The 12,086-nt window shown below is 43.9% G+C and overlaps 2 protein-coding genes across 5 annotated transcripts in view; both read left to right on the top strand.

Moving 5' to 3' along the window:
- The window catches only part of YME1L1 (YME1 like 1 ATPase), a 34,912-nt gene extending 33,498 nt beyond the window's left edge, over positions 1 to 1,414 (top strand). The window contains exon 19 of the mRNA XM_004605377.3: positions 931 to 1,414. Coding sequence (XP_004605434.1) covers positions 931 to 1,074 — 144 coding nt within the window. The 3' untranslated portion in view covers positions 1,075 to 1,414. The remainder of the gene's footprint in view (positions 1 to 930) is intronic.
- A 4,537-nt stretch (positions 1,415 to 5,951) lies between these two features.
- Positions 5,952 to 12,086, top strand: part of ANKRD26 (ankyrin repeat domain containing 26) — a 70,162-nt gene continuing 64,027 nt past the window's right edge. For 3 of the 4 annotated variants that reach the window (XM_055146923.1, XM_055146922.1, XM_055146921.1), the window contains exons 1-3: positions 5,952 to 6,333; positions 8,354 to 8,468; positions 8,828 to 9,001. In XM_055146923.1, the coding sequence (XP_055002898.1) occupies positions 6,113 to 6,333; positions 8,354 to 8,468; positions 8,828 to 9,001 (510 nt within the window). In that variant the 5' untranslated portion in view covers positions 5,952 to 6,112. The remainder of the gene's footprint in view (positions 6,334 to 8,353; positions 8,469 to 8,827; positions 9,002 to 12,086) is intronic. The other variant, XM_055146924.1, reaches the window with a different exon arrangement.

Below are 12,086 nucleotides of genomic sequence, written 5' to 3'. Positions count from 1 at the left end.
ATATATAATAACTAGTGTTACCAAGTCAAAGAATACCCCTGCCCCACTTTAAAAATACAAATCAGTGAGATCTCAGGAGGTGAAAGGAGGAAACGTGCTGTAGTTCTTTGATATGCATATTGAATAGAGAAATAGATTTTCCTCCTCTTGTTCCCCCTCTAGCATCACTCCTTTGCGTGGGTGAGGGTGGGAGGATTTGCGCCATACCCAGCAATTCTCAGGGGTTAATCCAGGCTCTGCAGTCAAGAATTATTCCTAACAGAGCTTGGGGGAACATACAGAGTTCTGGGAATCAAACCTGGTCGGCCGCGTGCAAGACAAACACCCTCTTCTCTACTTTTGCTCCAGCCTGCCTCCTCCCCTGCCCCCTGGGCAATATTCCTGATGGGGCTCAGGACCATATGGGGTGCTGAGAGTTGGACCCAGGTTGGCCACATGCAAAGCAAGCACCACATTTCCATGCTGTACTATCTCTGCTTCCCCTGAGAATTAAATTTATTTATAGAACTAACTTAAAAAGCATATTAAGACTGTATAATTTTGGGGCTGGAGTGATAGCACAGCGGGTAGGGCGTTTGCCTTGCACGCGGCCGACCCGGGTTCAAATCCCAGCATCCCATATGATCCCCTGAGCACCGCCAGGGGTGATTCCTGAGTGCATGAGCCAGGAGTGACCCCTGTGTATTGCTGGGTGTGACCCAAAAAGCAAAAAAAAAAAAAAACTGTATAATTTTAAGTAGCTTTTTGTTTAAATTGTTCTCAGTTGTCTATAGCTAAAAATTGAACATTGATTTAGGGCTGAAGAGGTAGAGTAGGACTAATGTGCTTGCTTTGCATTTGGTTCAATCCCCAGCACTACATATGGATCCCTGGGTACAACTGCCTTTGCCAACACTTTCCTTCTTTTACATGCCTGTTTTTCTGTTTTAGGATTCATATGAAAGGGCGAAACATATCTTGAAGACTCATGCAAAAGAGCACAAGAATCTAGCAGAAGCTTTATTGACCTATGAGACTTTGGATGCCAAAGAAATTCAAATAGTTCTAGAGGGGAAGAAATTGGAAGTGAGATGATAACTCTCCTGTGATGGGTGTATTGCTGGTTTTATTGCAAGAATATAAGTAGCATTGCAGTACTCTTTTGCAACGCTTTCCCCCCTATTTTTGACCTGCTATCACTCAAGCGTGAAACATTGTCAATCTTTATCACATTTATCTAATTTTGGTTATTCTTATGATCACACCTATTGCAAAATAGTAACCTATAGCAAGTATGTTAAAGAAAATAAAGAATTATCAGGATTGAAAACATCTTGTTTGAGAAATGTCCGTCAGTTATTAAATAGAAAATCAGTAAAGAATTTTATGGTTGATTACTCTATTAGACGTGAATAAAAATTGTGCCTTTAGTTTCTGGGAAGTATTTTTACTTAGAAAAGTAAAATTGTTGGAGGATTGTCTTTATTTCTAGATACCACTTATTTTAATAAAAAATATGTTAGTAAAACATTTCAACTCTTATCAGTGGAAATTCATTAAAATACATTTGAGTTATGCTACACATTGACCATATATAAGGAGGTTTTTTAAAGATCTAAGAGTAGAGAATTGTAAATGTACAGGTATAATCAAAACTTTTAAAAATGAAACTTTCATTTCCATGGTATTTGATCTTTATAGAGCCTTACCATTATTCTAAATAGTGGAATTTATTTCAGAGAAGCAGTATTTTGTTAACTAACACCTCAAATTTCAAATAACTGTATAATTAAGCTTGTTATTGAAAGCAAAATTAAACCAAAATTCAATCCCCTTTGAAGTAAACTTTTGCATTGCCCTGTGTTAGTAATGTAATCTCTTGTTTACTTTTTTGTGTAGTGCTGTGAATATAAACGTTATAGGATTTATGGATGGATTTATTTAACTCAGCAGAAAAATTATTTTAGAGTACACTGTATTGGTTTTATAACCAAATTATATTCTTGAAGAGATTTTATTAAAATCACCTATAGTTTTCTAATACCTGTTAAGCTGTATATGGTCTTCATTGAAGAAATTGATCGAGGAGCAATTTTTTTTTTTTTAATAACCTGTGAAGAAATGCATGGAACTTCCACATATGAAGCCATGGTCCAGGTTTACCAGGTTTATCAATTCTTTGTCTTTGTCCCTTTTTTGTTGCTGGGGCATACCTGGTACTGCTCAGGGGTCAGTCTCAGCTGCTCACGGTACTAGGCCCTGGCCAGGAGTCAACCTGGGGCTTCTGCAAGTGAAGCCTGCAGTCTGGCCTCCTGGGCCGTCTCCTCAGCCCTGTTTATTACTCCTCCTACTCCTTTGTCTTCTATCTCCCTCTCTCCGCATGCAGTTATGTTTTGGTGTTTGTATATGTACACACACACACACACACACACACACACACACACACAGAGTTTTACATAAAATCCTGATTAAAGTCTTACCTGTCTTTAATCTGATTTAAGATTTTTTGGACCTGTGCTGAGGTAATTTATATAGTTTAGAAACATTATTCCCCAAAACTCAGGCCAGTTGGCAGCCATACTCTTTTTCCCACTCCAAATTCAGGCAGCAAAATTCTGCATTCCGTGTATATAAATGTGCCTTCTCTGGACTTTTTATGTAAATGGAATTATGTAGTGTCACTGTCACTGTCATCCCGTTGCTCATCGATTTGTTCGAGCGGGCACCAGTAACGTCTCTCATTGAGAGACTTATTGTTACTGTTTTTTTGCATATCCAATACGCACAGGTAGCTTGCCAGGCTCTGCCATGTGGGCTCCATCCTCTCAGTAGCTTGCCGGGCTGTCCGAGAGGGGCGGAGGAATCGAACACAGGTTGGCTGAGTGAAAGGCAAACGCCCAAGACCGCTGTGCTATCGCTCCAGCCCTATGTAGTGAGTACATATTTTATTTTGCAGCTTGCCCTTCTTAGTGTACATTTTTGAGGCTAGTCTGTGTTGTATTATTTTTATTTTTTGATCAATATTATTTTGATATGATATGCATACCACATTTGTTTATATACTAGTTGAACATTTCTTTTTAGTCTGGCATATTATGAACAATGCTGCTGTGAACATTTAATAGGTCTTTGTATGGAAGAATAATTCCTGGCACACAATATGGTGCCATCAGCACGACCAGGAGTGATGCAGAGCAAGGAGTAAGCCCTGAGCACAGGCAGGTGTGTGCTCCAAACTAAAAACAAAACTAGCTTCATTAAAGAACCAGATTCCCATTAGCAGTCACTCCCCATTTTCTTCCGACCACTTGACCCTAAGCAAACATGAACCTATAACCTGCTGCTGTTCTTCGTTTCCTAAATCTGCTGCAACAAGTGAGAGTTGCAGCTACTTAAGTTACAAAGATACTTAATAGACATTTAGGGGCTGGAATTATAGTACATTATGGTTACAAGCATGTGGAGTATAACATGTATATGCTATGCATTTGTCTTGTAACTACATCAAATATTGAAAAACTGCTGCTATGTCTTGTGCAAAAAGGGCTTTCTTTCTTGCTCTTTTTTTCTCATTCTTTTTCTCTCTTCCTCTCCTTTCTTTTTCCTTCCTTCCTTCCTTCCTTTCTTTCTTTCTTTCTTTCTTTCTTTCTTTCTTTCTTTCTTTCTTTCTTTCTTTCTTTCTTTCTTTCTTTCTCTTTCTCTCTTTCTCTTCCTTTTCTTTCTTTTCTTTCCTTTTCTTTTCATTCTCCCAGCAAGCTACCAAGAGTATCTCACTCACAGGGCAGAGCCTGGCAAGCTACCCATGTCGTATTCGATATGCCAAAAACAATAACAAGTCTCACAATGGAGACATTACTGGTGCCTGCTGGAGCAAATTGATGAGCGATGGGATGACAGAGATTCAGTGACTTATTTATTTATTGCCACACCAGGTGGTGTGCAGGGCTTACTGTTCAGGGCTTACTTCTCACTCCTGGGGGTTACAGTCTTCATCATCATCATCATCATCATCCCATTGATCGTCGAATTTCTCCAGCCGTCTCAGTAACGTCTCCATTCATCCTAGCCCTAAGATTTTAGAAGCCTCTCTTTACCTGCCCTTTCCAATGGTGCCTCATTGGAGGCTCTTTCAGGGTCAGGGGAATGAGACCCATCACTGTTAACTCAGTACTGGGATCAAACCCGGGTCTGCAGTACACAAGGCAAGCACCTTAACCCGGTGTACTACCCTTCTGGCCCTATTTTACCTTTTGATTAAAAAAATGTATTTACTTGCTTTTGACTTGATTGAAAAGATCTGTATTTGATCATGATCCAATATTAGATCTTCTGGGCCCCAACTACCCTATCTAGTTTTTTTGGATCATGTGATTTAGGAACCTGTGCCTCTCACTTACAAAGCATGTGCTCGGCATACTGAGTTATACCTCTGGCTCTCCCTAAAAGGAATTCTCATACAGATGAAATACTGCAGCTTTCAGCAACTTGGAGGTAACTAGAGGATAATATGTTAAGCAAAGGGAGTCAAAGGGGAAGGAAAAAAACATGGAATGATCTCACCTATGGAGTCTATAGAGAAACACAATAATGGAATAAACAATGGCCAAGGAAAACAGACCATGCGTGTGTCCTGCGTGCTGCATGCTGGCACTGGGGGGCACCATACAGAAATGTTGGGGATCTAGAAGGACTTGACTGTGCATGCAAGGCAAGCGCTTATGCCTGCACCATCCCTGGTACTTAAGCATTAATACTGTGGTGCCTAAATAAAAAAATTTAATTCTCAAATCAATTTAAAATTCTAATAATATTTATAACGATATAAAATTAAAATTCATTGAAGTCATGTATAGGTAAACATTACCAAGAAATGACTGAAAAGAAAACTAAGGGGGTGAGGGGAACTTTGTGCCCATAATGAGTATTAAAATACCTTTATAAGAACAGAAGCAATAGACCATTCAATGGAACAGAAAACTAAACAGAAAAATGCCTACACATTTCATGTAATATGTCACTGTCACTGTCATCCCGTTGCTCATCAATTTGTTCGAGTGGGCACCAAGTAACGTCTCTCATTGAGAAACTTATTGTTACTGTTTTTGGCATATCCAATACGCACCGGTAGCTTGCCAGGCTGTGCCGTGCGGGCTTGATACTCTCGGTAGCTTGCTGGGCTCTCTGAGAGGGGCGCAGGAATTGAACATGGGTCGGCCGCGTGTATAGGCGAAAGCCCAACCGCTGTGCTATCGCTCATATGAAGGAACAAAATTGGTGAGACAGGATAGATTGCTTGGGATTTGTTATTAGCTATTAGTTATTAGCTGTTCTTAAAAAGTTCTTAAATGTCACATAATGCTTCAAGATACATCAAGTATTGATAAAAGATTAAAGGAGAATAAAAGCAAGAAATCAAAAGGAAATGTAAACGTAGGGCTGAGTGAAAATGAGAGGGCTCACAGGCCTAGTGGGAAAACATTTCACCTCGAAATTGTGCATTGGTTTCTCCTACATTTTCATTTAATGACATATTGCCATATTGTCTAAAACCATGAAATCGACTTTCTGTTATTGCTTTCGCTAACTTCCAAGGGGACTTCAGCGGTGTGTGTAAAAAGGCATAAACGAAAGGGTGACTAGATTTTGAGAAAAGTTGCTGGAGGGTAATTTTCTAAGGAACGAAGCCTTCAGCATCTGGAGTTGCACGCTATTCTAGCTCCAGACCTAGGCCAAAAACTTCTTCCAACACGAGGGAATTGGACTTTCTCCCAAATCCGGAAACGCCGGGCAGATTCGCGCGCCACGACGTTGGAAATGAACCACAGCGTTGCCCACACGCACCCCTGACATCCGCGCAGCGCACTTGCGCCTTTAGCACCGTCGGCTGCTGGGCCTCTGTGCGCAGGCGCGGTAACCGGTTCGTGATTTGATCCCATCCCCCCCCCCCCCCCCGAGTCGCGCACGCGCAGACATGCTTAACGGCGGTTGTTGCTTTCAGTTAATCTGGGCGGAAAGAATCCGAGCCCGGCTGGCCCGGGATAAGCCCCTGATGGTTTATCTCTAGTGCTGGGCTCTGGAGGCGGCGGCGGGAAGCCGAGCAGTGCCGGGGCCCCCCGCCCGCTTAGGATCGGCGATGAAGAGCCTTTTTGGCTTGCGGAACGCCAGCCCGCGGCTGGACGGCGGTGGCTTTGGCCGCGGGGCGAGGACCAGCTGCGTCCCGGGGCCGGGGTACTACGTACGAGACAAAGATCTGGGGAAGATCCACAAAGCGGCCAGCGCGGGCGACGTGGCGAAAGTGCAGCAGGTCCTGTTGCTCGGGAAAAGTGGCCTGAATGATAGAGACAAGATGAACAGGTATCAGTAGAGCACGGCCAGCAGGGAGGCGGCGGGCGGACCGCGGCCAGCTCCCGGGCCCCCCTTAACCCCAACCTCCTCCGTCGTCTCTTCACCCGGGACTCAACCTTACCTGTCCCTGCAGAGACCGGGCAGTCCCTATCCTGGCTGCCTTGCATGTCCAGACTAGCGCCGAGAGCACCAAAAGTACAAAAGACGTTAGCTGCTTCTTGGACCCACTCAATGACCTGGCCAGAGCAGTTGACCCGAGGTTGAAAACCGAGCATAAGGAATAATCACAGAAACACAATTATGCATCACTGTATCACTGTCATCCTGTTGCTCATCGATTTGCTCCAGCGGGCACCAATAAAGTCTCCATTGTGAGACTTGTTGTTACTGTTTTTGGTATATAGAATACACTACGGGGAGCTTGCCAGGCTCTGCTGGGGGGGCGGTATAATCTCAGTAGTTTGCCGGGCACTCCGAGAGGGCCGAGAGGGCCGGAGGGATGGAGTCCGGGTGACCGCGTGCAAGGCAAATGCCCTACCCGCTGTGCTATCGCTCTAGCCCACAATTATGCATAGCATTTATTATTTTTTTCTAGCATTTTATTTTTGATGTTCACTATTGGGGGCGGGGCATTGGGCACACCCGGCTGGACTCGGGGGAACATATGGGGTGCTGTGGATTGAACCAGTTGCAGCTGCGTGCAAGTCACGCCGCTTTCCCCCTTGCCCTGTCTCTCTGGCCCTTGATTTGCACATTTTAAAAATGCTATCATATATTGCTATAAAATGTGCGTAGTGAGAATGATCATTCTATATTTCATCGACTTCTTGGATAAATTTCTTGGGATAGCCACCAATACCCACTTTTTAATCTGTGTACACATCTACGTGAGTATGTTCTTTTCTGAAGGACCATAGAAGGGAACTTGGAAGTGGGAAGGTGATTCTGTGTTGTGGAATAGAAAAACTCATTGGCTCAAAATGTGAGTACTTAGGTTTATAAGTTTTGCATAAGCCAAGTAATATCAAGGTTTCACATATTTCATGATATACATGCTTTTATTGTTGTGATAAAGCTAAAGATATTTTGCTAAACTTGATATATCTGCCAACCAAAGATTTGTTAGTACAAATAAACAATACAGAATAGAAAAACCCATACACTTTAAAAAACACTATACAACTTGATTTGTAGTATTTCATATTGGTAACAAAAAAAAAAAGAAGAAAAAAGAAAATACGAATTAGGGGCCGGAGTGATAGTACAGTCGGTAGGGCTTTTGCCTTGCATATTGAACCTGGGTTCAATCCCTGGTCCCCGAAGCATCACCGGGAGTAATTTCTGAGTACAGAGCTGGAGTAACCCCTGAGCATTGCTAGGTGTGACCCCAAAAGCCCCCCCCCCCGCCCTCCAAAGAACTGAATTATTCATAAATGATAGAGAAATTCCTGGTAACTATTTGGAGAAAGCTACTTGGACTTTTTAAAAATGTTCTCATAGGAAAAATTTAACTCAAAATTTACAGGTATAAGAATTAAATATGCAGTGTGAGAAAAGTAGTACAAAGAAAACACAGATGCCTAATTATATATTCTTATGCTGACTTGGACGTTCCTATAGATAACAAGAATTCTGGGCTGGGAAATGACTCAACCGTATTCTCTATATAAATTTAAAATACTTTAAAAATAAAAGTAATTTGGGGCTGAAGAAATTGTATATGCGTCTGAGCACTGCTGGAAATTTCTTCTGAGCACAAAGCCAGGAAAAGCTCCTGAGTCTTGCTGGATGTGAAACAGAAGCAAAGCAAGTTGAGCTGGATCCAAAGATCATGCTTGCATGCAAATACGCTGTTTTTTCACCCATGTTGTAATGACTAATAAGTATTATACTTTACTGGATGAAAATGAAATATTCCTTATTGAAGATAGAGGAAAATCTTACTCTTGGTGTATACATTTATATAGATAATAGCCTATTTCCAGGTCATGCCTTATATTTCCTAAAAAAAGTCCTTTTACTTTCACAGGACCGCCCTACATTTAGCCTGTGCCAGTGGCCATCGAGAAGTGGTCACTCTCCTAGTGGAGAGAAAATGCCAGCTTAACCTCTGTGACAGGGAGAACAGGACAGCATTGATTAAGGTATAGTAGGCACCAAGTCAGGGGACTGAAGCGGATTTGAGCCCATTACTCTGAGTCAAACAGGAGCTCACTGAAGTCTGATGAATTGGTAAAAGCCAGGGAAGGGGGCTGGAGCGATAACACGGTGGGTAGGGCATTTGCCTTGCACGTGGCCGACCTGGGTTCAATTCCCAGCATCCCATAATCCCATATGGTCCCCCCAGCACCGCCAGGAGTAATTCTTGAGTGCAGAGCCATGAGTAACCCCTGTGCATTGATGGGTGTGACCCAAAAAAAGGCAAAAAAAAAAAAAAAGGCGGGGGAAGGTTTCTTTGGAATTCCTAGAACTTACATGCTGGTTCTTGGCCCGACACTGGCAGGCCGTCCAATGCCAGAAAGAGGACTGTGCCACAATCCTTCTGGAACATGGTGCCGACCCAAATCTGCAGGACAGTTTCGGTAACACTGCTCTCCACTACGCTGCTTTGGGCCAGAACCAATCAATAGTCGCAAAGCTGTTGTTGCACGACGCAAATATTGAAGCCAAAAACGAGGTATGTTGTGACTAAACTTTACAAATACTTGAAGTACCTATCAGTGTCTTGTAAGCCTTAAAAATGAGATTACTGCAGAGCGCTGGAGCCCTATACAGCAGGTGAGCTGATTGAATGCCTTGCATGCATCTGACCCAGGTGGCATCAGTATCCTGTGACAGGGTTAGGTCAGGAGGGAGAGAGCAGTGCTGGGTGTCCTAAGCCAGCTTCTATTCCCTCGGGAAGAATCCCCCTTGCTGCCTAGCTTTTTTTTTTCTTTTGGTTTTGGGGGCCATACATGGTGGTGTTCTGGGCCTACTCCTGGCTCTGCTCTCAGGAATCTCCTAATGGGGATTGGGGAACCGTAGGGGGTGTGGGGGATCAATCCTAGGTCAGCTGCTTATGAGCGGAGCGCCCTGCCTGCTGTCCTGTCTCATCTACCCCTCCTCTTGGGACTTGGCAGTTGGCGGTCAGTTCAGAGACCCTGCAGGTGTGTGGGTGCCAGGGGATTGTGGAGAATTCATTTCTCTTGAGGAAATGGTACGGCTGGCTGGAGGGAGGAGTGGAGACTTCCGCAGCAGGGACTTCAGCCTAGGCTCTGAAGTCCAGGCAAGGGCATTGGGTTGATGTTGGTGGGCCCCATGAGTGACTTCTGTGAGGCGGGGAGGAGACAGATGGTCACTTTCTCCCCATCTGCCTCTGCCATTGGGAACCCAGGGTTCCTGGATTCTTGTCTCACCTCACAGAAAAGAATTTTAGGAGTAGATGAGCAGTGAAGTAAAATAGATTTTATTTGGACAGTTTTTGAAGGAGAGGAGGGAGAGAAAGTGGGAGAGGGTAGAGTAACTCTCCCAAGGGTGAGTACAGGCTTCCCCAAAGATGGAGAAGCCCCCCCCCACCCCATGGCCTTTATGATTGATTTTTATATGCATATTCTTAGGGATGACTTAGTCTGGAATTTTCTGATAGGGATGGGTGTTGATCAGGTATTATATCAAAGGAACAGTTTTGAAGCTTCTGGTGGATCTCTTTCAAGTCCTTAATTGTGTCTCTACCTCTGCTGAGGATGCTAAAATCTCGGGGCTGAGTGTAATAGAGATGTTACTGGTGCCTGCTTGAGTAAATCGATGAATAATGATACAGTGATACAGTGATACTTCTGCTGAAGTTTGTCATCTCTGTAGGGGTCCAGCCTCCTCAGGGTCTGTGGCAGACTGGCATCTGGTGGGAGTCTTACCAGGTCTTAGTTCCTTTTTTCTGGAAAAGGAAAAAAAAAATGGCTTTCGAAACTTCAGGGCTATTACTTCCCAGGAAATTTTCTGCCATTGCCTGGGGAGGGGACCTTTGCTGTCTGCCTGCCTGCTTCATCAGGGGGCTGCCTTGACATCAATGAAGCCATCCACTGCTGCTGCTTGCTATTTTGCCAGCTCTGACCCACATGGGCATTGCCCCCCTCAGATGGGCATTGTCCCCCTCAGACTCATAGAGCTACTCGGGGTGGGACTCCCAGCTGTACACTAGAGGCAGGTGAGGGCAAGGCTGGTCCAATTTCTTTTTCTCCCTTGAAAAGGTTCATACTCGTTAGCTTCCAGCAGGGTTTTCCCTGTGGACATCGGTAAGGTCAGTGTTTGTGCCTGGAAGATCAAACACTCCTTGAGTGAAATAGTCTGAAATAATTGGTTCACATTTGACATAGTTTTGAAAATTTAATGTTTCCAGGTGTCCCAAGCATTGCCCCAGGGGTCAGGGACCATGGTTAGTGATACTTGGCCAGCCATAGCCACCTGCACTGTCAGTGCTGGGTTCAGCAGGGCTAACCTGCCAGCATTCAGGGACTGTGTGGTGCTGGCTTGAACTTAGGGCCTTGCGCGTGCAAGGCGTGTGCTCCAGCCCTCTAAGCCATATCCCTGGCCCTTCAAATATTTTTTCCACCCCCATGTCTTTTGGTAATTAATCCTAAACAGCACAAGAAAGCAAACTTTCCTTGGAAATAAACTTACAACTCAAATAAAACATTTTACTATCAAGAGGTTGGGAAAGGGAAGGGCTAACAGCATTCTGTGGACCATGATGGAGGAATATGGGCATTTGGTAGTGGGCAGGGTGTGATAATTGTGCTCCTAATATACTTGCCCTCTTGGAATCTTACGTTATCTCACCAAAAATTTAATTAAAAAAAAATGGCCCAAGGACTATAGCTCATGCTTTGCCTGTGGGAGACCTGATTTTGTATCCAGCACTATACGGGTCCGTGAGCAGTGTGCTGAGAGTCATCCCTGAGCAGTATCATGTGTGGCCCCCCCCCCCGCAAATTAAGATGTTATAGAAATAAATACTACTCTGGAGTCAATCATTTAAAATCATTAATTAGATCAAAAAATACCTAAGAATCATTGTTTTAAAGTTTGAAGGTAAAGAATTTAAAACACAGTAGCGGTGCTGGAGCGATAGCACAGCGGGTAGGGCGTTTGCCTTGCACGCGGCCGACCCGGGTTCGATTCCCAGCATCCCATATGGTCCCCTGAGCACCGCCAGGGGTAATTCCTGAGTGCAGAGCCAGGAGTGACCCCTGTGCATTGATGGGTGTGACCCAAAAAGCAAAAAAAAATAATAATAATAATAAAAAAGAAGCTCTTTGTTTAGGCAAGAGCAATGAAGCACCTACATTATTTCACGATAAATGTTGAGATGGAAGCAGATTCTTGGTACCACTAAATATTTGAGGTGAGTTTCAAGCTTACTCGGCAACTAGTCTACTGAAGAAATAGAAGGACGGTATTTTTCATTTGGTTTACTCCTCACTTGGGGCTCAGGGATCACTCAGAGCGGGGCTCAGGGATCACTCATAGCAGTGCTCAGGGGGCAACATGGGATGCCAGAACTGAACCCTCGTCTTTTGTATGCAAGGCAAGTGCCTTGCCTGCTGTACCATATCTCTGGCCTGGAGTATTCTTTTAAATATTAATTCAGTTGACATTTTATTTTACCAGGGGTCAAAGCCCTCTGGAGCCTCTTAACATACAAAGTATGCCTCTGGCTTGTTACCAGGCTAAGCCCTGGCAGGAAGTGGCATTTTATTTCTGAAGTTTTGTTATTGTTAATATTG

The sequence above is a fragment of the Sorex araneus genome, chromosome 9 (genome assembly GCF_027595985.1).
Source record: "Sorex araneus isolate mSorAra2 chromosome 9, mSorAra2.pri, whole genome shotgun sequence".
In the NCBI taxonomy this organism is placed as follows: domain Eukaryota; kingdom Metazoa; phylum Chordata; class Mammalia; order Eulipotyphla; family Soricidae; genus Sorex; species Sorex araneus.
Note: the sequence above shows the minus strand (reverse complement) of the source record. Positions and strands in the feature narration are given on the sequence as shown.